The 24,934-nt window shown below is 45.9% G+C and overlaps 1 protein-coding gene across 3 annotated transcripts in view; it reads left to right on the forward strand.

Annotated features, from left to right (window-relative positions):
• THSD4 (thrombospondin type 1 domain containing 4) overlaps positions 1-24,934 on the forward strand; it is a 147,423-nt gene that overhangs the window by 91,858 nt on the left and 30,631 nt on the right. The window contains exon 1 of one of the 3 annotated variants that reach the window (XM_078592525.1): positions 9,250-9,484. The exons of the other annotated variants lie outside the window; for them this stretch is intronic. Coding sequence (XP_078448651.1) covers positions 9,374-9,484 — 111 coding nt within the window. The 5' untranslated portion in view covers positions 9,250-9,373. Of the gene's footprint in view, positions 1-9,249; positions 9,485-24,934 lie in introns of those variants that run through there. 3 annotated transcript variants of the gene reach the window in all.

A 24,934-nucleotide genomic window follows, 5' to 3' on the forward strand; every position in this document is an offset into this window, starting at 1 on the left:
ACGACGGAGGTGCAAATGAGAACACTGGCCTGGAGGGAAAACCCGCTCTCCGCTGATCGCACTCACAAAATCAAGGTGGACATCAAAGGAATTCTAGAATGCACGCTGGAGTTATACAGCGAACGTGCGTGTAGCTGCATCTCAATTTTGCTTACGTTCATCATTGAACTCATCATCGTCGTCATCATCAGCCATAGTTCATCCACTGATAGATGAAGGCCTCCACATGTGCTGTCACCCTCCCTCATGGCTTTCCGGTTGCCATCATCCATCGTTCCACCACCATGACGATCGTCCTCGCGGGCGTGCTCTATCATGTGGCTGCCTTTCCATCTCCACCGGTCTTGTCCCTTCGTGCCATGGTGTGTTCTGCCCAAGCCCACTTTTTTTGAACCAGTCAAGAGGATGTCTCTGATTTGTGTTTGTTCTCTGATCCATGTGTTCCTGTTTCTATTTTCTCAGGCGATTCCAAGAATGCTCTTCTCAATGCCTCTTTGTTTTCTTCACAGCTTTGGTTCGATTTTCCTTTGTCAGTGTCTCTATTTCTAATCCATATGACATAGCAGGCAATACCTGCTGGATTAAAAAAAATATATTTGGGCACATTACTATGCTGCTTTTTCGTGATCAAATCCAGTTTTATAAAAGCACTCCATTACGTGACCACAAACAATCCTTTCCTCTTTTAACGTTTCACGTGTGAACAAAGAAAGCTTAACAATTGCGATAATATTGGGGTCACCATCTGAAGTGCAATCGGATCAAATCCACGTTAATGCACTGGGCCCTTCTTAATGTGTTTTCACAAAACGTGACCTTTTTCGCCTGAACCGACGCCTCTGTTGACCCACGGACCGTGCTTAGGAATGGCCCTCTTTGTGTTGGGCGGCTCTCATGAGTACCGCGGGTCGGCGAGAAAGGCAATCAAGACCAAGGCGCGGGGGCAGCCGACCTCTGTGACCCCTGCCTATTGTCATCCAAGGGAACTAAATGTGACATCTGCCTCTCTGACCAACGGGCCAGCTGAGCCCTTCCTGTAGCGCGGAATTAAATTGCCGAGTCACGGGCCGGTCAATGACTAAGACAATGTGAGTGCTGCTCGTTTCACTGATAATGAAATGGGGACTACTCGTTGTGTATCCGCTGGGGGTGCAGTGGTCCAGCCACTTTGGAAGTTGGGGGGTGTCCTACTGGCAAATGGTTCCCAGTGGGGTACAGAGATGATTAGCAAAATGTGCTATCCCCCCCCCCCAACTCGGCCCCCTCTCCCGCTATGTCATGGATAAGACGAGTTATTGTCTTAACTAGAACAGTTTCCAAGCAACGATGCGCTACCGACGAAGTACTTAGCCAACTGTTCATGTGCCAATTTGGAAAGGCTCTGCGATCAGCTTTTATGTCACCTTCTGGAAGGGATAAATACTTGAAGTAAAGAATACCGTGACTTTTGGCCAAAATGTATTGGGTGTCTCTGAGTCATGTCTGAACATGTTGTGTCTCTTAGTCATTGTCCAGACATTTTGTGAGTTTCTCTTAGTCATATCATAACACGTTGTGGGTTTCTCTTAGTCCTATAAAAAGTATGTTTTGGATGTCTCTGAGTCATTGGCTAAACATTTTCCGTGGCGCCACGGTGGCGAGATGTTAACTACCTCGCCCGGTGTGCAGGAGGTCGTGAGTTCGATGCAGACCATGACGCCTGCTGTCTATTTGGAGTTTGCATGACCCTCTCCCCGTGGATTTTTCTCTGGTTCTTTCGGTTTGTTCCCCTCCAGATGTAGAAATGTGCGTTTCGAGTAATTACCTGCAATATGTTTCCGCATGATAAGCCACTTCGTCAAACTGCCAATTGTCAGCCAGGTGGCTTATGAAAAAGAGCTACACAGCTCAGTGGGCCTTACCTGGTCAAAATATAAACTAGTTTATAGTTTAAATAGTTTCTGGGCATCTCTCGCCAATAAAAAAAATAGATGTTGATGGTGTTCGGATATCGAATAACACCAAGAGTGGCTGTTACCCCGGTGGGATGGCGGTGGTGTTAATGTCAGAAGTGGGTTGTTCGGGTTAAGTTTGGGAAGGGTAGGATTTTCAGGGGAAAGTTCCAGAACCCGAAACTAATTTTGTAACTTAAAAAAGAATGAGCATTAAAACTTGAGTTGCTGCCGAACGAAAAGCTACGATTATTTTACAGCGAGGCGTTCACCGTCATACAACATTTCAAAACACTGCCAAGCAATTATTGCGAGCGCACCTTTATAGACGACAGCTTTTTATGAATTCAAGATGTTCAAACAATTTTCTAGTGGGGATAATCAGATGGATAACTATATTTGGCCTGTTAACGAGACAGCAGTGCAAGGCCAAACCATCGTGCTACAGTAAATTGCATTGCATTCCTGCTGCAGTTGTCGTCGTAGAGTGCTTGTTGTTGGTGGGGTGGGGAGGGGGCTATTAATACTTTTATATGGCTTGTCAGAAACTTGGCATCGACATGTATACAGTTCTTTTAAAATAGTTGCCAACAGAGGCTTAAGAAGAAGAAGAAAAAAATCGGTAACACTCCACTTTTATGGAGCCAAAATGTGTTAACACGTGAGAGGCTACTTGACAATAGTTGGAGGGAGGGGGGTGGGCGTGGTGTGGAGGTGTGGGGGATGAGGTTGGCGCAGACGCGCCTTCAGCTGCGTTCGCTAACGTCGTGTTAACGTCGTGTTATAACGTCGCGTTCACGCCCGGGGGTATTGTGTTGCAACCGCGCGCATGCGGCGGTTACGAGTTCGGTCGGAGGAAAGTTTACGCGATGCCGCGCCTTTAGCTTGGCACGCGAGAAGGAGTGTGACCCAAAAAAAATACGTCTTACGCGTATAAAGTGTCGGTGTGGTTGCTCAGCGTGAGTGTTATTTTAATTTTGAAACACAGGGCCCTTACTGTTAGTGCTCTATCATTCATTTGTCAGCAAAAAACCTTGGAAATGCTCGCATTCCTTGCCCGTGGTAATGTTTGTATAAATTAACGGCGCACTTAATAAAAGGGGAACGTTTGTCTGACTCGCGTATCGGTGGTACCTTTCGCAACCCTGTCTGAGAATTGTCTATTAACCAGGAATGCATTGCACCCCCCCACCCCCCCCCCCAGAACCAAAACTGTGTTTGGTACAATGGGTTACAACTGGGCTGAAAAAGTATCAGGAGCGGATTGGCTTTCATGGAAATCGAGAGGCAAAATAGCGCGCGTCTATTTTTGTGCGTCCCTTTGGGTTTACGGGCGTGCGTGCAACTTGTTTATGCGCACTGTTTATGTATTATGTTTCTGGGTGCTAGTTTTATTTGCGCTTGTGTTACGTGCATGTTTGTGTGTTTATGCACGTGCGTCAATGGGGAGATGGTGATGTATTTGACGGCGCATTCTGCTCCAAACCCGGTGAGCCGAGTTCAATTCCCAGCCACGGCTAAGATTTAGCGGTTGGTGATATCAGTAAAAGTCCTGGGCTTCCGCTAAGTCAACTCAGCCTCAAGTGAATATCTCGGTGCAGCACTGGGGAGACAAAGGCGGTCGAGCATGGTGCTGGCTACACCGCCACCTCGTGCCCGGTTTTGGCAATAATAATAGGTGCTCACTAATGGAACGCACGAAGACGCGTTCCAGGCTACATCTGCGTGATGTTTGTGTGTTCCCCGTGTGCCTGTGACACGTGGTGTATTTGTGCAGGGGGTTAGCACTACATTAGCCCCGCGCCCCGAGTTCGATTCCCGCTCGCTGTCAACACCGGTGACGATTATCTAAACCGATCCTGGGCTTCCCCTAGGTCGACTCAGCCTCAAATGAGTTAATGGTGCGGTGTGTAAACATCACCACTGGGGACACAAAGGCGGCCGGCCGTGGTGTTAGCCACCTACCCCTCTGTGTGCTGTGCCGGCCTTCATAGGTGTTGTCAAACATCACTTTCCCAAACAGTCTGTGAGGCTATGCGGGGGATCTTTGTGCAGGAGTGGCTTTTCGGGTTATCCAATGCGACCTCTCCTGCTCAGCCCCCACGTGTAGGATTTATACGAGTGTCAGGTCACCGTCAGCTCTTTGCCGTCTGACCCGGAATCAGCTGATCTCCGGGGACGTTCTATGACGTCGCTAGGCATAAATCCACTGGTGCAAAAGGATCGATTTTTTTCTTCAGAAAATTGAGAAATTTTGCTTCTTATTTATCCAGTGTATTTTCGGGTTGTACCGCCTGTTGTTTGGCAGGATGTGTTGACATTTCGCTTCCTGTGGAATTCAGTTCTGCGACGTCCGAAGTTTCACTCCACGTGCTGGGAGCTTTTTCAGGAATTAATATGTACTGTAATAAGCTCCCAAAAATACGTCAGAGAGCTATGCAGCTCAACTGCTGAAAAAAAATCTACGCGCTAGCTTTGCATATTATTGTCAGCACGTGTGCTCAAGCACACAGTATATATTGTATGCAGGTTCTCATGCGTACATATACACAGTAACAGTCGCTTGCTCTGTGTAACAAATATACATACAACTTACACACATAGCTTGCAGCTTAATGTGCCATGCTCTTTCTTAACACGTTGTATTTGTCATCTCTTGTTCGCGCGGGAGTTACATTCAGGAGATGGCAGCTGTTCCGTGACCCAATAGCCGCGCGTTACAGTGTGCCGCATGTGCGTCTGCATTGACGTTTAAAAAAAACAAATATTCTGAGTCTAAAAAGCGAGAGCTCATAGTTCTGTCACAGAAAACGCACGTGTTTAAGTAACGATCGTGTGCGCCAAGTATTTAAAAAGTGACATTTTGAAAAGAAAATTCTGAAATTTATATATAAAAAAAATACAATAAATAATAACAGTTCGCAATGTCTTCTTGGTTCTTTCGGTAAAGTCACGTAGAAGGGAAGTAATAAAATAATAAAAATAAAACATAATAAAACAATTCTCACGACGTTTCGGCCACAACGCAAGCAGCCTTCCTCAGGTGAAAACCAGGTCTGTCGAGGCGACAGCGTCTGAAAGTTCGCAATGCATTCGCTAATATATTGACTTTTTTTCCAAAAAGTGTTCCTGCCTGTGACGTTTTGGCCAACTCGGTATTGAGTGTTGTCTTTAACCGTGCGAGAGGATCTCGAAGTCTCCTTCGTGAAAATGCCACGCTCATGAGGAGACAACTCGCGAATTAAGCACGCGCGCGCGGTAGTTCGGCCACGTACTTCCTGCACTGCAACGTAGTTACCCTTCACGCAAGTTCCCCAACTCGTGCAATCATCTCTGCAAGGTCCACCAGGTTCGTGCCGCCAGCGGCTGGCAGTGAAGTGAAGAGTGAACTTCAATGCCACCTCCTGGTCTGGCGCACACCATTTGCGGCAGCGCAGCTACCATCGAGTGCGCAGGCGGTGCAACTGCGCTGGTGGGCTTGGAGGGGGTCTAGGCACTGGGGTACAAACAGAGGGCCGGGGTTTCAAGCCCCATGCCAGCAATGCTACACCGCTGACGGATTGTGAGCGGCGGGGTTTGCGACGCTACGTCGCTGTGGCAGTGCACCTCGCTCGCCGGCGAAGGTGCCTGCGTCAGGCCCAGGTGCACGGAGAAGGCCCACCGCTAGTCCGCAAGGCGCGGCACGACGTAATTGCCAAATCAAACTTTGCTGCGCTCGGTCGCGTTTTTTGGAGAAATTCCATCATTAAACGCCTCGTTCACCAAATGTGGTTTGACGTTTTTAAAGTCAGACATCCTGTTCGTGATTGCCCCCCCCCCCACCGCGCCCCCCCCCCCCCCACTTCGCAGCCACGAGCACCCAGCGATGGGTTTAAAAGAGCGCGCGCGCTTGCAAGGTGATGTCGAGCTTAGAAGGGCAGAGTGGTGGCAGGTAATGGGGGGAGGGAAATAATTTGTTTTTGTTATGCCCCTGTACACAAGCCAGAGTTAACCTCGCCGCCTTTGTTACCAACGCTGCCTTTTGACGGGAAAAAATGTGTAACGCGAACATTTCAGTGGCTGTTCAAAAGAGCAGAGGGAGCAGGCACAAAGAATAGTTCCACGTAAGTTGAAGGCAGCGTTTAACACTGTCTATTTTTTCCGCACCTAAGAGACCCTCACCAGCTAAACAAAGTGAAGGTCACAGACGGACAGAGCAGAACGCAGTCTTCGAATAGAGCATTACATTTATAATTCACATTTGCTCGTCCACGTTTGCAGGGATTATTTTCAGCCCGGTTTATCCCAGTTGGCGCTTCGTTAAGATATTTCCCTCACACGGCACACCACATCCAGTATACCGTTCACTCTTACGGCTGTGCCTACTTGTTGAGTGCCTACTTGAGTCCGCCAGCAACATTGAAAACATTAAACCATGCTTTGCGGGCAGCCCTTATACTCGAGAAATACATTTGCCTCAAATAATTAGCGTTGCCCAGAGGCTATACGTGCTCATGTGCCGGTGTATCGTCGTCGTTATTGCATAGCGAGTGATCCAGGGATTGGGACAACCACCTTTGCGGCAGAGCAAGTGCAGCAGGTGTGGAACAGTTCCACATGGAGTGCACCAACCATCTCAGCTGCACGACGTTTGTAGCACACGAGCAAAATGTGGGACAAAAAAACCAACCCCTTCGCTGTGCCTTCTCCCTAACGCACTCGACGCTCCCTCCCCGCGCGTCCCCCCCGCCCCCCCGCCGGCTCGGCTGTCACACCCACTGCCCTCAGACGTAAATCAAGTTCAGGGTTCAATCGGAGGGCCACCGGAGGCCCCGGCAGTGCAGTCCGATACCGCCCGTGACCGCATTGCTCCGGGCTTATTTTCAGTCGCGCAATGCAAGCCCCCTGGCCACGTGGTGCAATTATAATCCGCTGAAACGCGCAACGCATTCTCAGTGCATTCTGGACCACGCGTCTTTGCGAACCTGATGGATCGCTTGGTTTTTTTTGTTTCTATTTTGCATCTAGTGGCGGTATTATATGCACTGCTATCGGTATCGTGCTCGCCATCATTATAACCGCAAGCGTATTGCGGTCTTGTTCATAAGAGATTGTAGTGATAATCACAATAATAGTTTGAGCCGTTTGTCAATTCACTGCTGGATACAGGTCTTCCCATCTGGTTGTTTGACCATACTTCACCACGGTGGTCATTGCTTTGTGGTGAAAGCAAGGTCTCAAAACCCAGTTCAGATATCACTCGTCACACTGACTTTCACCGTGCAGCAACTTGATCTCAAGTTGCTGGGTCTTTAGTGAGGTGCACTACTAATCACAATACCACGGCTCCCCGCAGATCCATATTATTAACATTTAATTATGTTCGTGTAATTTTACGGTGATTAAAGACTTCATGTGATATGCAACACAACATCGTGAAACTGACAAAATATGCAAACAATAAGTAAACATGGGCCAAAGGCAGTATGGAAATTAATCACCAGAGTTTGAATTTAGGTCTAACGATGGCATGCGCCATGAAATACGTGTGTGTTTAAAGTGCTCTATAAACACAGAAATACCCACTATATTATGTTATCACAGTGTGTTATCATTAAAGGGATAACTGAACAAATCATTGAGAAACCAGAGAGCAGCCTGCCCTCTGGACGAGGTATAACATGACACTCTCCTGCCGCTCACCTGGCACTCGGACTCACTAGGCACTCGCCTGATCTTCACCACTCATCGCTCGCTGCTCACCTGACACGCACTGCTCACCAGATACACTCACCGCTCACCGGATATTCGCAAATCCCTGATGGAATTTTGCGCAGCCTCCTCGTGCGGTGGGTGCGGGCGACACTGCAGTGAGTGAGTGCCAACTTGGGGACACCTGCAGAGTCTTGATTTAAAGCTTTCGTGACTGCAGGGATTCATCTTCTTGGTTCTTTCGGTAAAGTCACGTAGAAGGGAAGTAATAAAATAATAAAAATAAAACATAATACAATTATTCTCACGACGTTTCGGCCACAACGCAAGCAGCCGTCCTCAGGTGAAAACCAGGTCCGTCGAGGCGACAGAGTCTGAATGCCAGGCGACAGAGTTTGAATGCCAGACTCTGTCGCCTCGACGGACCTGGTTTTCACCTGAGGACGGCTGCTTGCGTTGTGGCCGAAACGTCGTGAGAATAATTTTATTATGTTTTATTTTTATTATTTTATTACTTCCCTTCTACGTGACTTTACCGAAAGAACCAAGAAGACCTGCAGAGTCCTTTGGAGCGAGCTCCTCACTGACACCGCAGGGGGTGCTCGTTCTGGGCAAAACCCTGGGAACGGGCCACACCACGAGCCAGACGTAGTGCTGCTGGTTTCCTTGTGCCAGGGAGAAATCTCACAGAGGGTGCCCTCTTGGAAAACGAGCCAATGTGCCCGGCGTGGTGAATAAGATTTACAGGCATCCAACAGATCTGGTAACACGAGGGCCGGGAGACCAGATTCGGCGCTTGCGTGGGGGGCTGCACTCGCTCTGTGCTCTCGCTCACGCTCTGCTCCGTGGCCAACTTTTTTTTCGCGGAGAAAACTCAACGAATGTAAGGAGGTCGACCTCTGCATGTCCACCGTGCGCTGCTGCCTCGATCCATGGACATCTCGGCTGTACAGTGAAATAGACTTTCACGGCCCGAAGTAGCGAGCGCCCCAAAAAACATCTGCGAGTTTCGTGCGTTCGCCGATTGCTTGATTCCCGAAGTCCATTGATGCCTGCACGAGACTTATGAAATACGTTTGTGGGTAGTTCCGTTTCATAATTTGTCGATGAACCTTCGTTTACCAACGAAGAGAGCTCCTTTCGAAGGTGCTGCTTTTGGTAATAATGCCTCTTTGGCGGCCAACGCCCCCCCCCCCCGGCTGGGGGAGCAGGCACCTCTCCATTCCCCCCGGGGGTCTCGCTAAGTCTGGCGAAGCGGAGCAGAGGGGACACCGCCACACGCGGGGCTGGCGGCAGAGTGGGAAGCCGGAGGCACCGAGACGCCAACTCGCACGAGTGCAGTTGGGTGGGGTGGGTTTCCTTAGCACCATGAAACCGGGGCTGTACATACAACGGGGGTGTTTCGCTCTCTTCCCCCCCCCAGCCGCCGCCTGCTCCCCCCCCATAGTTCCCTCCCCTCTCCCCCCCCCGGCCACCCCCCCCCCACATCTACCGCACGGATCCGGCGGACACCCCCCCCCCGCCAAGTCAGACACCCCCCCTCCTCCTCCCTCCTCTCCACTCGGTTCCTCCGTGAAAAAGGCGTAGCGCAAGGTCTGGCCGGTGTCAGTTTAGCGGCGGAGTTGGGGAGAGGAGCTCTGAGCAACGTCGGCTGCCAGGCGACGTTCACTCCGGGGGTGGGAGGGGTCATTACCTCCCAGGTTCTACCGGCGGGGGCCGTCTCGGCAGAGGCAATTTGGGGGTTGCGAAAGATGAAGCTTGCTTCGGAAAAGTTCAGTGGCGTTTTGGTGGCACTTCAGCTACTGTCGTTTTGCAAAGTGGCCCTTTCCGTGCCGTGGTATGACAGTGATTACGCAGAGGAGGTATGGACATGTCTCTCTGTCGCGTCGTTTCCTATGCTTGTGATCTCGCTGTCGGCTGTTTATTCGTCGCGCGTTTAAAGGTTAAAGAGAAAGCCCCGTTGCGCTCTTGTTTGTGCATTAATATCCAGTTCTGGTGATGCATTGGCTTGTGTTTTGTTATTTTGCATTTATTAAAAATAATCGATTTCACGTGATTTTTACACATTTTACAATATGTTTATTTTACAATATATGTTTACCGTGATATGCCATCGTGCAATATGAGTCTGAATCGCATGTAATGATTACTCTTGAGAGATAGCGACAGCTTAGAGTGGCCATCAGCCAGCAATGGATTGATCACGGCTGATGGTGACGATGATGACAATGATGATGGTGACACTTTGACTAAAACATAGCTCCACGTGTGTGTCACATTGATATGCGTGGTATAAATAAAGTTTAGGCCAACTGCTACGGCAAAGTGCTCAGTGCAAAGACATTTCATTGTTTTGGGTACTCGCAAAGTTGAGGTTTGTTTGAGGGACTGCGACGGCAACGCTGACAGATGCTGCAGGTGCGCAGGGCGCTATCGGCATCAGATAATTTTCTCTAAATGCGTCCTTCCATTATCACCCTCGTGTTTGGCTGGAATCCCGGTCGACCAAACTGACCGCAGCGAGAAGGCGTGCAGGTCACACAGCTCTACGTGCTGATAGAATTCCTCGGTGAGAGTACAAATGTACAACCGAAGCAGATTGGCTTGCTCGGAGCGTTTTGGATGTTCCTATTGTCACTGGATGATGGGTCGTAGTGAGAGCTTGAATGGTTACACTGACACTTTCCTTAAATGCGTGATAAAGACAGAAGGCGTTTTTTTCTCTCTCTCTCTCAGTGTTGCATGAAAATCGATGCGTTTCTTTTTTTGCCTTTGACTTGGCTGGAGAATGTACGCGCGTACCATATTTATATATTTACATTTGTGCCTCTTGAGGAGTGGGGGCTTTTTTGCATTCTTCGAACGAAAATGCCGCTCGGTTATTATTAAATTCGAGGCCTGCGTGAATTGTGCAGGAACGCGCACACCACTTTAATAATTACAATAATCACGTACAGCCCTTAGTCAATCTGCTGCTGGATGAGAGCCTCCCACGAGGGAAAGGAGGTCTGTAGAATTGGTGTGCAGCTGTAACTTTCCCTCCACTGATGTTACCTGTTGCTGGGAATCGAACTCGGACCGTCGGTTTTTTTGTTGCAGTGTACTAACCACTGCACCACTGCTCCCCATCCATACCACTTTATGTGATATATATAAAAAGAAAAAGAGTATTGAGTAGAAAAAAAAACATTAAAAGGCCACGCGTAATGACACATGTGTTCGTAGTCATGGAAAGAATGTTGTCATTGTTTTTGTAAGGATTACCATACCTTGGACCAACATCATGTAAAAGTCGTTCATTTTAAAAACAGAAGTCACGCAAGCTTAACGTTCGTTTTGTTTAGAACCCCTACCTTTACGTGCTATTCTCCTTATTTAACAAACACATTGTTGTTCTTCTTATATCATATAGAATGTTGTGGAACAATGGCATTCATGTGCACGTTTGAGAGATCTCGATCTTTTGACTACCACCCTCAATATGCGCACGTAATTACGTTCACATGCATGTTATATATATAGTTACACGTGCACAGTGCTGCAATAGCTGAATTCTATTTTGAAATATTTACTTTAATCCCAGGTTGAATTACACATTTAACTTTGCTGGCAGAAGTTTGGAGCAGGAAGGTGGGGGGGGCTTATGTTATTCCATGCCTGTTTTTTCTCTCTCTCTCTCAAGAAGTTTGTTCAATAAACCTGATGTGTTTCAACCTGATGTGTGAGGATGAAAAGAGGAGTTGTTGATAACGATCAGCCACAAATTGGCCTTTACTTTCCTTTCAAGTTTGGCCTCTATGCCAGCCAGAACAGAAGAAGATTCTGTTTGTTTCCTTTCACTGCTCAATGTAAACCCTAGATTTAAGCTTATTTACGTTGAAAAGATGTCCTGCAGTACCTAGTAAACACTACTTAGTTGTGTTTATTTGTTTTCCCTCTTTTCTTTCTTTTGGAAACTACATTTGGTTGTCTTGTTTTTAAATGGTCACAACATGAAAGTCAAGTTTAACAATGCCACAATTTAGACCCTTTGTCAATCCACCGCTGGATGAATGCTTCGCTACAACGTGTTAGTCTTGGTGATTTGTTTGACCATGCTCATCGGTGCAGATTGGGGAAATGCAGGGCCCAGGGCTGAGGCAGACATCAGGTGATGTTGGCATTGGTCAGGAATTTAACTTAGCGTCCTAGGTTCATAGCACAGTGCACTAACCACTGTCACACTGATCCAGGTCCAGTTTTTTTTGTAAAAGAAATTTTCATATATTCACTAATTAAAAAACTGGACCAGACACACATTTTTATCATTGTTCACATTTTACAATTTGCAATGTTTGTCAGCGTGTGTTCATATGCATTTTCTAAACACGTTTTGAATCTGTGTACTGTATAATTTTCTGTGATTTAATACCGATGTAATTGTTTTTATTATTATGCTTGCACTTATCTGACCCAGGTCTCCCTTGAAAAAACAATACTTCTAGTCTTGGTTGGCTCTCACCTAGTAACAAATAAAATAAAATGTATTTTATTAACTCGTAATTTTTAGTTGTTCTGACATCAGGCCTCTCCATTACAAAACTAATTGCAAAAAAGTTCAATAAATTTACGGCACAAAACAAATCATCATTTGTACGGAATGGTGGTTATGTATTGCATTTGTCAAATGCCCACTTGGTTAGAATGTTGTACATTAAGTCATTGGTGTCTGGTGGGCCGTGCATGAAAATGGATTTCAGATGGAAAACAAAAAAGAAGCAGTAATCGAGGCAGAGTTGGAGATGTGGGAATTTAGACCATCTGCAAGCTCTATTGTTGTAGATAATGTTTTGAGGCACACTGAGCCGGGGATCAGCCTTAAGTGTATTACTGCCAGAATAATCCATACAGAATGAAGAATTTTGAAGTAAAATGATTCGTCTTTGTAGAGTTTAGTCTTTTCACGCTTTTGTAAAGGGAGCCTGGGATTATGGTGCCCAAATAAACGTTGGCATTAAAACACTCTGTAATCTATTAACTGCTCTCCTTTTGAAAAGGAAGATAATGGTAGTTTTGATTGAATAATTTGCTGGACTAAGATTTGCATTCTCAAGCTCTGCTCGAGAAATTCGTCAAAATGTCTGGGTGTGTTGAAAACATTGTTTTAAATAACCTCTATTATGGATATATTGTTTTAAATATATATTATAAAATTAGTTTAAGATATGTAAAACAATTATAGATAAAAAAAAAACTTATTTTATCTTCTTGTTTCAAGGAAAAAATTAATTGAGTATTAAATTTCCCCACAGTAAAATCTCTAGAATATATACACAAAAATACATACAAATGTATCTTAAGCCAGTTTATCATTAATGGAATTGACAAAAAAAAAGCTCGATTAACTTGTGAATTGTAGTCCAATATTTTTTGCGGGAAGAATCTTGGGTACATATATGAATCATTTTTAACCTGTCTGTTAATATACTAGTGATCATAATTGTGTCATCCAAAGCCATGATAAACAACCTCTCATAGTTTTTGATGAAGGCTTTTGTGGCAGCAAGGCTTGAACGAGAAGAACATGGGGGCGGGGGGGGTGTCCTTGCCTTAGGTCTCAGCCACCAAACCGCGTTGACAAGGTGACAGACAATGCGATCCTTCAGCTTGGCAAAGGATATCATGCTACAGATGGAATTTCTAAAACGAACCACATAATAGTTATAGTCTCTCGTGAAAATCTTACTTTTAATATAATTTCACGAGGAACAAAATCTGTTGAGCGTGAGTAGTGAGCAATGCAGCTTGCGTGGCGTTAGGGCCATATAGCTGCGAAGGAAGTGATTTGGTTTAATTGAGAAACGTTCCAATAAATAAATTAGTGGCGCACAAAAAATTGTGCCGCGCTGTAGGTCATAATTGTGCGACTGCCAAGAGCGTTTGTAAAATCCGTTGGGAGCGGCTGTCATATCGAGTATATTTAGTTTTGAATATTTGCGATATTTTTTTAAATATAAAAATAAATTAATGTCAGCTTAAATTCTGGAAATACAGTAACTTTCCAGACGTCTGAAGGTTCAAGAGGCTGGAATGTGATGCGTTTGGGCATAAACTTGACATCAAAGGGAAGTTGGAGCCACTTTAGTTTACATGCAACTTGCAGAAATTAAGTAAGATCACATTTGTGACTCCAACTAAGGACAGTTAAAGTTTACATCACTTTTAAGGGAAAAGTTTAAGAAATATTCGAGTAACATTGAAGCTTGAACCTTACCATGCTTCCAAAGCTATTTTTTCATTCTGAACATTCTGCCGGTGACTCTATGTGCAGATGCCTGTTGCTTGTTGTATGGCTGATTTGCTCGGCTATCTTTCTTTGCCGCTTGGAAATGGCAAATTGAATGACCCATGAGTTTCAATCTGAGTGCAACTGTCTTTGTCATTTGATTTCTGATAGCCGACATTGGTTCTCGAAATTGGCAATTTCACTGGGAAACGGAGCAGATATCAGCATTTAAATGGACCATTGCTGAAACATGAACGTTAATAGCAAAATACCGTGACTTGTGTGCACTAAATGGCATGGAACTTGCTGTGTTTGAGGAACTTATGTGTTCATGTTATTAATTCAGCAGCTGGTTAGCATGCTTGTCACTGAGCCAGTGGCCGTGCTTAAAATGCTGGGATTCGTTTTCAAAATGTGCTTGGCTGCTGTTTGGGCTGCCATTCAGGGTCCCCATGAACAAATTTTGCAAGAGTTCCAGAATTAGAATAATTATTTATACTGGATGAATCCATTTGCCATTGTATTTCACTTATCATCACTATAGATTGACTGAATTATAAAATACTCAATTAACTCGTCATTATTTATTGACCCACATAGAATATTTTATCTCAGTTGTTTTAAAAAAAAAGTCCATGTGGTTCCCTGCTGAAGTGAGTATGGGCTGGTGCTTATCTCTTGTGTACGGCCATAAACTTGTGGTGGAAAATGCACATTCATATAGTTGGTGTAAAGTCTGTCCATTGGAAATCCAAAGTTCACTTTCGACATGGGCCCTTAACTTGATTATACTACGTGTTAAAGAGCGCAGTTATTTATTTATGAATCATTATTTTGTTTAATAAAGGTAAAGGTGCAGCGCTGCCATTACTTGCTCACACCGTTTCTGGAGGAAGTACTCGAGGTACCACCAGAGACTTCCTCTCGAGGGTGTTTTTGGCCTACTCTTCCAAGCTGGCAAGGCGTCTTGGAAGAAGTGGGAGTACCCACACTTTACCACACCACACGTAAACTGCCGATTTACTCACTTTGTTTTTAACACTTAAATATTTAGATATATTGAATACGCTCAGGTGCCTTTGTTGTGGATTAATAGTTATTTTTTTTCTAATTAGACACCCATCATTAGGTTATCACAGTTCTAAAATAAACGCCACTAAAATAAAAAAAATGTCTACATTGTTGCCAGATATTTAAATATTTCCTTATGCATCCTGGAAGCGTGTAATTTTTTCCCTTTCATCTGCAATAGTTGAACGAAACTGGATATGAAACATGTGTTACGCCAACAAAAGCACAGTGATTGTCATAATGTCCTTTTTTGGTCATGCTGATGCCTGTAGGTGCTGCGATTTGACCTGTGTTAAACTTGCTAATAAATCAAAATATAATTAAGCAAAAAAAATACGCCACTTTAAAACAGTTTGTGAGTCCAAAGAAATTACATTTAAAAAAATATTTACGATCATTTGAAAAAAAAAGTAATTGGTCCCTTTCGAAGCTGCACCATTAAATATAAATTGTCGAAAGTTTTATTGTAAGCTTTTAATTCAAAATAACTTATGAACTTTCATTATTCAATTGTTGTTACATCATCACGACTCCAACAATTCAACTTCCTTTGTTCGATGGGCATTTTTAAAATAATATTTATCATTCATGCAATGAATGGCTGTTTTGGAACATTACGAAAAAATATATTTACATACATTTTAAATGGGATCCTTTATGGCATTGTTTCAGCAGATAGACAACACAAATCCTAACTTTAGTTTGATGACAATTGTGAATTTCCAGCATAAGGTGCATGCAACACCCATAGCTCATATAAAGTGCCTATTGATTTTTTAAAACACTTTTTAGGTTTTTTTTTCCCCCCTTTCACCCATTCGTAGCATGTTTATGACAACTGTGTCTTCTTGCCTCCTAACGGGGAGGTTACGACCTGAGGGAAAAAAAATCCATTTCATTTTTGTCAGGGATGTCAATGCACGGTGCGCTTGATCTCACAAAGACCTACTGGAGGATATTTTGTTCCGCATTTGAAACGTTGTTTTCAACAACATTTAGCATTTAACGTCATGGAATGTTCTACTGAACGGAGCTCCCTCAGCAAGTCATGGGGCTGTCTGCAGCCGATACAGAGGTTATTGACACTTGTAGAAACTTATATAATGCACGATGTTGGAGTAAGATAAAAAATAAATGAGAGTGTAAAGAAAAAACATACATCTGGTTCATTTTATATATTTGGTAACAACAATGAGTGGGGCGGGGGGGGGAAATTTTCACTTTCTGCACAGAGAGGCATATTTTATATGGCATCTCAATTCAATTCTCCAATTTGGGGGTAAATTATGGGCCCCGCGGTCCCAGAAGAAAGAACCAGCGGTGATATTTTTGGAGACGCACGCACGCAGGGACACCACCGTGGTCTTTCCTGGTAGTCATTACTCACTCAGGAGCCGGATTTTTTCTTATAAATGCAGTTCATATGGCATCACCTGTTCGGTTGCTTGATTCATTTTGCATCTTAAATGGTCTTTTACCACCCGCGACTCCCCCCCCACCCCCCAAGTCAGCAAATGAGTTTCCCGTATGCCTAATGCCTTCTGCATGGATCGCTAAACCCCCCAGCGGTTTTACAAGTGGAAGTTCTGAATGCAAACAAATGGGAGCTTTACTCTTTGGTTCTTTCGGTTAAGTCACGTAGGCAGACACAATTATTGTGTCTGCCCACGTGACTTTTTACCGAAAGAGCCAAAGAGTATGGATTCCTGCAGTCACGAAAGCTTCAAATAAAAATTGGGAGCTTCCTTAATTTATTTCAACAAAACCCAAAGGCTTAGAGTGTATATATAAGCAAGCCCAACATTTTGGCAGATGGTTCACAGTTTCTATTTTTTTTACTACGGTGCAGATCACGGCTAAATAGCCTCATTAGACAAAGATTAACAGGCAGCCGAGGCAATGAAACGCACGTGGAAGATTAAAGCAGGGGCAATGAATCACCGCCTCTCAACGTGGCTTTCTAAGCGAGCACACAAGTGTTCCCAACGCGGATGAGGGCTGCGATTCTTTTTTGGCCGAGTCGGCCTCGAGTAATGAATGTGTCCGCAATGCACCCGTCTCGCAGCGTTGCTTAAATCACGCTTTTGTCCCGGCGTCCCCGCTACAAGTCACGGCAATCATCGCGCTTTGCAGCTGGCTGCATTATTGCTTGCTGCCCCGTTTAGTATGTCAGTGTTTGAAGACCGGCGGGAGTTTTTTTTGTTTGCATCATCTTTGTGTTCGGCCGTTGTTAAACACGTGTTGCCCAATCCTAAAATACTCACATTATTTTCATCCTCACGGTGTGTGGTTTCTTGTAAAATGCGACCAGGACTGCCCATTCCAGCAATCAATATAAACTCCTTTGGAATATCTGTCCCCTGGGGTGACTGAGAAGAAGAATTCCAGCAATGTGGAGCAGTGGATGGATAGACCAAGGGAAATAATATTGCTTTGCCCTTTGGCTCGACTTGTGTGGGTTCTGAAGGCGGTGGCTGCTCTGTTTACGGCTGGCAGCGCCAGCGTTAGGATGATGGGAAAGCCAAAGGTGGAGCTCTGCCGGGAAGCACACGGCGCCTCGTTTCATGCGCATTGCAAAGTGGCACCCGGCTCTGGGAAAGGGGCACCATGGCGGATGCCAGCCTGGTGCAGGCGTCTGCCACAGGAGACGGTGCCTCCACTTCTCCACTTGCACAGCCCACTGCTGGATGAGTGCCCACTCACCACACCGTGCGGGCCAAAAGGGGATTTGTAGCCATATTTCGCCACACTGGTCAGTGCAGGCTGGCGAAGGTGGGAGGAATAGACGTAGGAACATAGAAGCGCAGTAAAACGATATTTTCTTCTGCACTGCCCTCTGCTGAATTCCGCGAAGCGCAGCCCCCTGGCTGCCCATGACCCCATGGCGTGCACGGTGGCCACAAATACAAGCCCTGTCCAGGCCTAGCTTGCGAGATCTGATGGGATTGGGTGCCTTCCAGGTGATTTCCTCATAGGCGTACATGCTTGCAATTACAAATTCAGCAACATAAAATGTATCCATGTCATCGTTATATTTGCTATGATCATGGCAGGTGCTCTTTTAAGAAGGCTATTTGGGATGGAATTATTTGCCCACTCCCCACCAATCAATTTAATGAATTGTTATCAAAAGGAGTTGTTATTTGATCAAATAATCCTTTCTCATTTAGTCTTGTTTTACCCTCCTGTCTGTATTATTTTAAGTTTTCTCCACTGAAGAGTTTTGTTCGTTCCATTAGCCTAACTTTTTTTTTTATTGGCGTATGATTTGCGTTAATTGTCGATGTTCACTTCTACCAGCCCCCTGCCTTGTAATTTAGCGAATGTTCACGATTTGATTACAACACCAACAAAGACCACTTGTTTTCATGGTTGCGGTCGATGCATCAGCCTTTTAGTGGCTGCCGGGAGACACTTGAATGCAATATATATATCTTCTTGGTTCTTTCGGTAAAGTCACGTAGAAGGGAAGTAATAAAAGAATGAAAATAAAACATAATAAAATTATTTTTATTATTTTATTACTTCCCTTCTACGTGACTTTACCGAAAGAATCAAGAAGATGAATCCCTGCAGTCACGAAAGCTTTAAATCGCACTATATATATACGTATGGCAATACGCACGTACGAGTGAAAACACGCAGCTTCTTACACACGCGATTCAACGCACGTATCCCCCTCCTACGCCGTTTGCTCTTAGTGCGCCACCCACACCGAGACACAAAGCTTTATTTATTACTTTTATTATTGCCACCACCTCTTTGCTCTCGAACGGCTTGGTTGAATTTTGCAAAGCACATTTATCTTATTCCAATCAGCATGAAGCACAGCAACCTGAGGGATTTTAATTAAAATGTCCTAACTGCTAAATGTGAGACAGAAACGTGCATGATGCGTGCCCACTTCTCACTCATCTCTCAGTGGCATTTTAGCGAGAGGGTTTTCAAAACGGATATTCCCCCCCCCCCCCACGTATGAATATTTCGCAAGATATGGGCCTGTTTGTAAAAAAAAAAATGGCAGGCATTGTTTTAGCACTCAGAACTTAAAGTCTAATTGTATAGCAGTGCTGAGTGACGTTAAGTGGGGGTAATACATCGCGTAATTTGACAAATATGTGCGTTCCAGACAAAAGTAACAAAAAAATTAAAATATCAGATTCGTGCTGCGTTGTTGGCAGCCCAATCGTCATGCAGGCGGTGGTGGCCTGCGCTTGTCGCTTATCTGATCATCCGTTTTAAAACTCAACGCCGAGTAGCTTGAGATTGCCAATAGGGTGGCACGGTTCACTGCTGGCTTCTGCTTTCACCGCAGGTAGGACGCCTCCTGCTGTTACCTGCTGCCAGTCCAGTCTCTCTCTCTCTCACTTCTAGCCGACTTTCTCGAAAGTGAAAAAAAGAAATGGTTCTCGCGTATCAGATGGGGAGCAGCATTTTTTTGTTACCTTGCTCCCACCCCCCCCCCCCCACAATAATTTTTTTTAGTTTGCAAATTTAGCAACGCAAACAAGGTGTTACGAGACGGAGATCGGATTTCACACCCGCCAGAGTCCCTCCGTGTCTATTTTAATTCGTACCAGCAGTCGCCACTGCTGTCGTGCACAGGCAGCTGATTTCATGGGGCGCTGTCAAAATGCGTTCGTTAATTATCCACGACATTAAACCAAGCGTGAAATCACCGTTTGCATGTTTGTTGCTGGCCCCGCTCATTTTCAATGCGCGAAATTGTTAACGCGTGTTCCCGCCGACGTGAGCGCGCTTTCTGCTCGCACTCGCGATCGCCGCAGAAGCAGCCCCTAGACCCCAGCGGTGACAGCAGCAGCAGCGGCAGCAGCAGCAGCAGCTGATCCGTGCCGCGGCACACGGAAGAGGGTTCTGAACCGCAGGCACATGTGGCGTTGTAACTGTGGAGCTGGAAACTGATGCAGTTTACTCCCGCTTCAATTTGGCATTTTCAATCGGTGAGAGAAAAATGGTCTGGTGGTGGTGGTGGGTGGGGGGCCCTCTGTGCTCACCCGAGATATTTGTTTGGTGCAATATACTGTGACCGCCGCCGACCAACACTACCCCGCTGCCAAGTTGGCACGCTCGAAGTTTTGGCAGCTGATTGCTGTTTGAATTTGACTGCATTTCCCCCCCCCTTCCCCAACCATATTTGCCGTCCTATGAACTATATATATTTTTTGGACCACTACGACCACTGACTGATCTGACAGTTTGCACTAAAGTGAGCGGTGGGCGCCACTGCTCCAAAAGAGAAATTGTCCATTTTTGGATAAATATTTTGCGTTCGCTTTGGCAAATTACGGGAGAGTACGTCACCATTTTGTTTTAACCGCGTTGAGTTTCAGTTAAAGTAGCATGCCTTTTAAAAAGAATGTGACGGAAAAGAAAAAAAACCTGTGAAAATAGCTAAAATAAATACTGCATCACTTTTATTGTATTTTTGTTTTATTTGGCAATGGTACAGTCTTTTGTGACACAGCCATTACGCAAATGCATTTAATATTTTTTTCTGGAATATAAATCTACTTTTGAAAAATGTCCTTCATTGCATAGCTTGATTTTAGGCACCATGTAGAATTTATAGCTCCGTTTTTAAACACCATGATAAATGATGTTCACGTGTCGCATTAATCTACAACTTGTAAGGAAGAGTCATTACTACTTTTTTGCTCTGTAAGATGTTCCAACTGAATGGATCTGCATGATATTGGATTTTACAATTCCCTAAAGAGAAATAAAATACATCACCTGGTTAAGGGCTGCTGGGTCACTTGACGTATTTTTGGAAGTGCTCGCTTTAACGATACCACCATATGGAAGCATATGTGAGCATTGTGGACGAGGAAGGACGTATGGCTTGAGTTTAACTTGCAGTAGTACGGCAGTAGTCTTGTCACTCGCGAAATCATCTTCACAATTGTTTTGCAATTAACGTAATTCAATTGTAATCTACATCTGCTATGCTTTATACAAAAAAAAATCCATCGGCATCTTACTCGAGATGCAGCCGTGACAGGAACGGTCCGGGGTGGGTGCCGCCGAACTTGCAGATGTTGAACCGCACGCGGAAGACTTAAAGCTGCCACTTCCCCCCCCACCTCCCGCTGTGATCCCGACATCCTGTGCCCCCCCCCCCTCAGTGCCATGCCCCCACCCCACACCTCGTCCACTCAACCCAGCCCCCTCCACGTTTTACTCCGACCTCGGCGCACGGGAGTAAAAGTTGCTTCCCGGCTCCGACGTGACGTGAGTGCAGTCTCCGTGGGAGCTGCCCGTCACGCGTGTCCGTTGTCCGTCACGGGAAAAGCGTCGCTCCTCTGGCTCGCGTGCGAGTGCCGCGTGGGGAGCTGCAGTTGTAGTGGTTAGCGCTGCGCTACGAAGCCGGCGACCCGAGTTCGATTCTGTGCGCACGGCCACCAACACCAGTGGCGATTATCTGATCCGGTCCTGGGCCTCGCCTAGGTCGACTCAGCCTCTAAATGAGTACCTGGTACGGTGTGTAAACACCGCCACTGGGTCGACAAATGCGGACGGGAGTGGTGCTGGCCACGAACCCCTTCGCGTGCCACAGTGCCGGCCTTCATAGGGGCTGCTCGCTAACAGCACTTGCCCCAACGGTCAGTGAAGGCTATACGGGGGATCTTTGTTTCGTGTGCGCACGCACGCGGAGAGCGAGGACGGGCGAAGGAGTGGAGCGTGCGGCTCCAGAGGTCGCGCCGCCTCTGTGTGGGTGTCGCGTTTCAGAGTTTTGCTTTCGGAATTAAGTGTTCAAAATGAAAGCCGTATGCCGCTACCACTTTTACAGACATCTGCTCCTTGTTTTTAATAAGAGGGTGGGTAGTAGTAGGTGTCTGGAGTGCACGGCTGCTGAATTCATGAGAGGTTCATGACCGCGGATCAGCAATTGATGGGCTGTGGCGGAAGTCAAACTTGTCTTTGTTAATAAAGCAAATTAAACCGGTTATCGTTGAATAGCATGATATAATACTTACAGTGGTAGTGCTTTCATTGAATTTTGATGGACAGTGTGCGAGGTCCAGATCCTACCTAATACCTGAGATTGTCTATGCGTTTTATTCCATTGAATCGAATGACAAAGCATGGATAATTATCACAGGTAATGCAATTAATTTTCTCCCACTTCCAGGTCAGAGGCGTGGATAATAGGAATAATTATGTACTTCCAGGAGACCTCTTCCAGGTCATTTTGGGTCAGTTCAACTGTGTGGAATGGAGGATAATTTAGTTAATGCCACTTCTGAATGCCCAACTTTTACCCGTGCATTGCCTCGGATAACAGGAATACTGTGCTGCGTGTATAATTGGGAATTTCGGGGTGGAATTAATTTGTGCTAGGCCAGGGGCACTTTGAGGCCACGTGAAGTGATGAAGGCTCGCTGACAGGTCACAGGTCAGACCCAGGTGCCATGGGTTGGCTGACTGAGATGACTGGCAGATACACCAGCTGTACTCCCTCCCCCCCTATTGTGCCAACTTGCTGCATTTTAGGCATCCGGCGCTCCGCTCGTTATTGTGAGCGTCGCTCCTCTGCCTTCCGTTGTTGTTGGAGGGTGGCTGCCTCCAACTGCCTCGTAGCAGCGTCCTTCACGAGCCTCTACTAATTACACATGCCTCCACTTCATTGACTCTCTCGCACGCGATTCGATGCATGAATCGTGAGCTTTGGAATCAATATTCATCGAAGCATCAATGCGTCATTTGACTCCAACTTGTCTATGCGGCATGCCCAGATTGGTCACAATAATCAAGGAAAACAATGCTGAATCTCTGCGATCTGTAGAACAAAGGGCACGCTAACCACCAGCTTGACAGGAGGTTGGGCCCCACAGTTTGCCTTTCGCCTGTTGTGGATAGGCCAAGAGCTGTGCGTGATCCGACGTAACCCAGGGGGACCTTGCCGGTCTGATGGGACGCCGACCGTCTGGCTTTTGTTGGCGCCAGCGAACAAAGGCAGCATGCCATGTTCTCCCGGCTGCAGCTTTTCCGGCCCTTGACCCTGGGGTTCAGCTGGGTTAGAAAAATTAGTTTTATTTTTCAAGAAAAATGAACCTATGGGGGCTATACTCGTTGCTGCTTCAGCATTTCTTAATACTGTAATTTCTGGAGTGTGACGCGCACGCGATTCCTCCCCCCCCCACGACACCCAACCTACCCCCTAAGACCGCCTCGCCTCCCCAACCGTCAGCCCCAACCACACCTTCCGAAACGTTAATGTGAAGAGATTTGAAACCCCCCTCCGCTTGCGCTTCAAGAGAGTTTGGGGTCCGTTATTCGGCGGTGCCTTGGCTCGATGTCAACGAGTCGTGGTTACCTTGCGCGGTAACACGCGAGGTGTGGGTTACGCAGCAGGTAGCTCGGACGAAAATAACGCCCGCGCGTGTTTGGGCGCAGTTGATATATGCTTGCCGAATCCTTGCGTTGCATGGGTTACGATGAGCCATGCACAAGGGTTACGACGAGAGATGCACAAGAGACTGCTTACAGGACGTTCCCGTTGAAACCGCCTGTTGGTTTGGAAAACAAATGCCATTCAGGCGCAGCTTGTGCAGTTAGATATTTGAGAATATCTTTGAAAACCCACTTGTGCGAAATGTACCAAAACAATTGCGGGTGCGGAATGCATGAAACTATGCACAATTGATAATGTATACATTGAATGCAAATTATGCTAAATACTTGAAACGATTTAACTCTCATGCGATTAGACTTTTGAGGCCTGTTTTCAAGTCTTGAACAATTCGCCCGAGAATGCTGCGAGCTCAAATTAATGTTGTCTTTATGCCCAACGTGCAGCTCATACATATTCAGGTATGCGGTCTAAGTTCCAGGGAACGCTTTAAATTAAAATAATTGCGCATATGGTTGTGTACGTGTGTATATATTTACGCACTTTATGTATTGAAAAAAGTACATTCCAATGGATGTGTCTATTAAAAATAGAAGCACACTCGCGTTTGTACCGTTATCTTTCAGCGTAGAGTAGAGATCCTAATGCAAATGCATCTGTTCTATTATGGCATAACGCAATATCAGTGTGACACAGATGACGCCGATATTGCGTTACGTTGCCACAATGTTATTTTTTAGTACCTTGCTTTTACAAAGTTTTTTTTTACCACTTCCCTTATTCTTTCCCCCGCAATAAACCCGCATCTATTCTGTCAGCGAGCACCTTAAAGAGCAATCGCTCCACGTCGAGTGGGCGGCAGTGCGGCCAAACCACACGCCGCAAGCAGGCGCCCGTTCAAGGCCGAGTCGACCTAGGCGACACCCGGGACCGGTCTGAGATATTCACCACCCATGTTGTCTGTTCGCGCGAATCGAACTCGAGTTTGACCGGTTTCGGAGGACAGAGCGCCGGTCACTGGGCCCACCGCTTTCTACATGCCTCCGCATATGGACACAACCAGCCATGCCCCACGGCGTGCGAACATTATCAAGAGGAGGGTGGTTCGGTTTCATCAGACTCGGTGCAGGAGTCTGCCCTGGCCGCTGCTGCTGCTGCTGGTGCTGGTGCCACTTCCGTGGGTTTCCACATAAACATGCTGCACGACGTGCTGGCACTCGTGAGACTAAAACAAACAAATTCTACACTTGAAGCTTTCGTGACTGCAAGGATTCGTACTCTTAGGTTTTTTTCTGTAAAGTCACGTAGGCAAAAAAAGTAATAAAAATAAATAATAAAAAGAATAATAAATTTAAAAAAGAATAATAAACAATTATAATCATAGAAATAATAATATAAATAAAATAATACATTGCGACGTTTCGGGCGCAACACAAGCGTCCGTCATCAGTTGGGACAACCACAGCAAGAAACAAATGCTGAAGTGGTCATAAAACAAACGCCAATCTCACAAGAAACGAACCATCTCGAGCGTGGCTCTCGTGAGACGCACAGCAATGTCTAATTAGAGCTCAGGTAGAAAGGCCGGTGTTACATACTTCA

The sequence above is a fragment of the Lampetra planeri genome, chromosome 3 (assembly GCF_965212315.1).
Source record: "Lampetra planeri chromosome 3, kcLamPlan1.2.h2, whole genome shotgun sequence".
Classification (NCBI taxonomy): domain Eukaryota; kingdom Metazoa; phylum Chordata; class Hyperoartia; order Petromyzontiformes; family Petromyzontidae; genus Lampetra; species Lampetra planeri.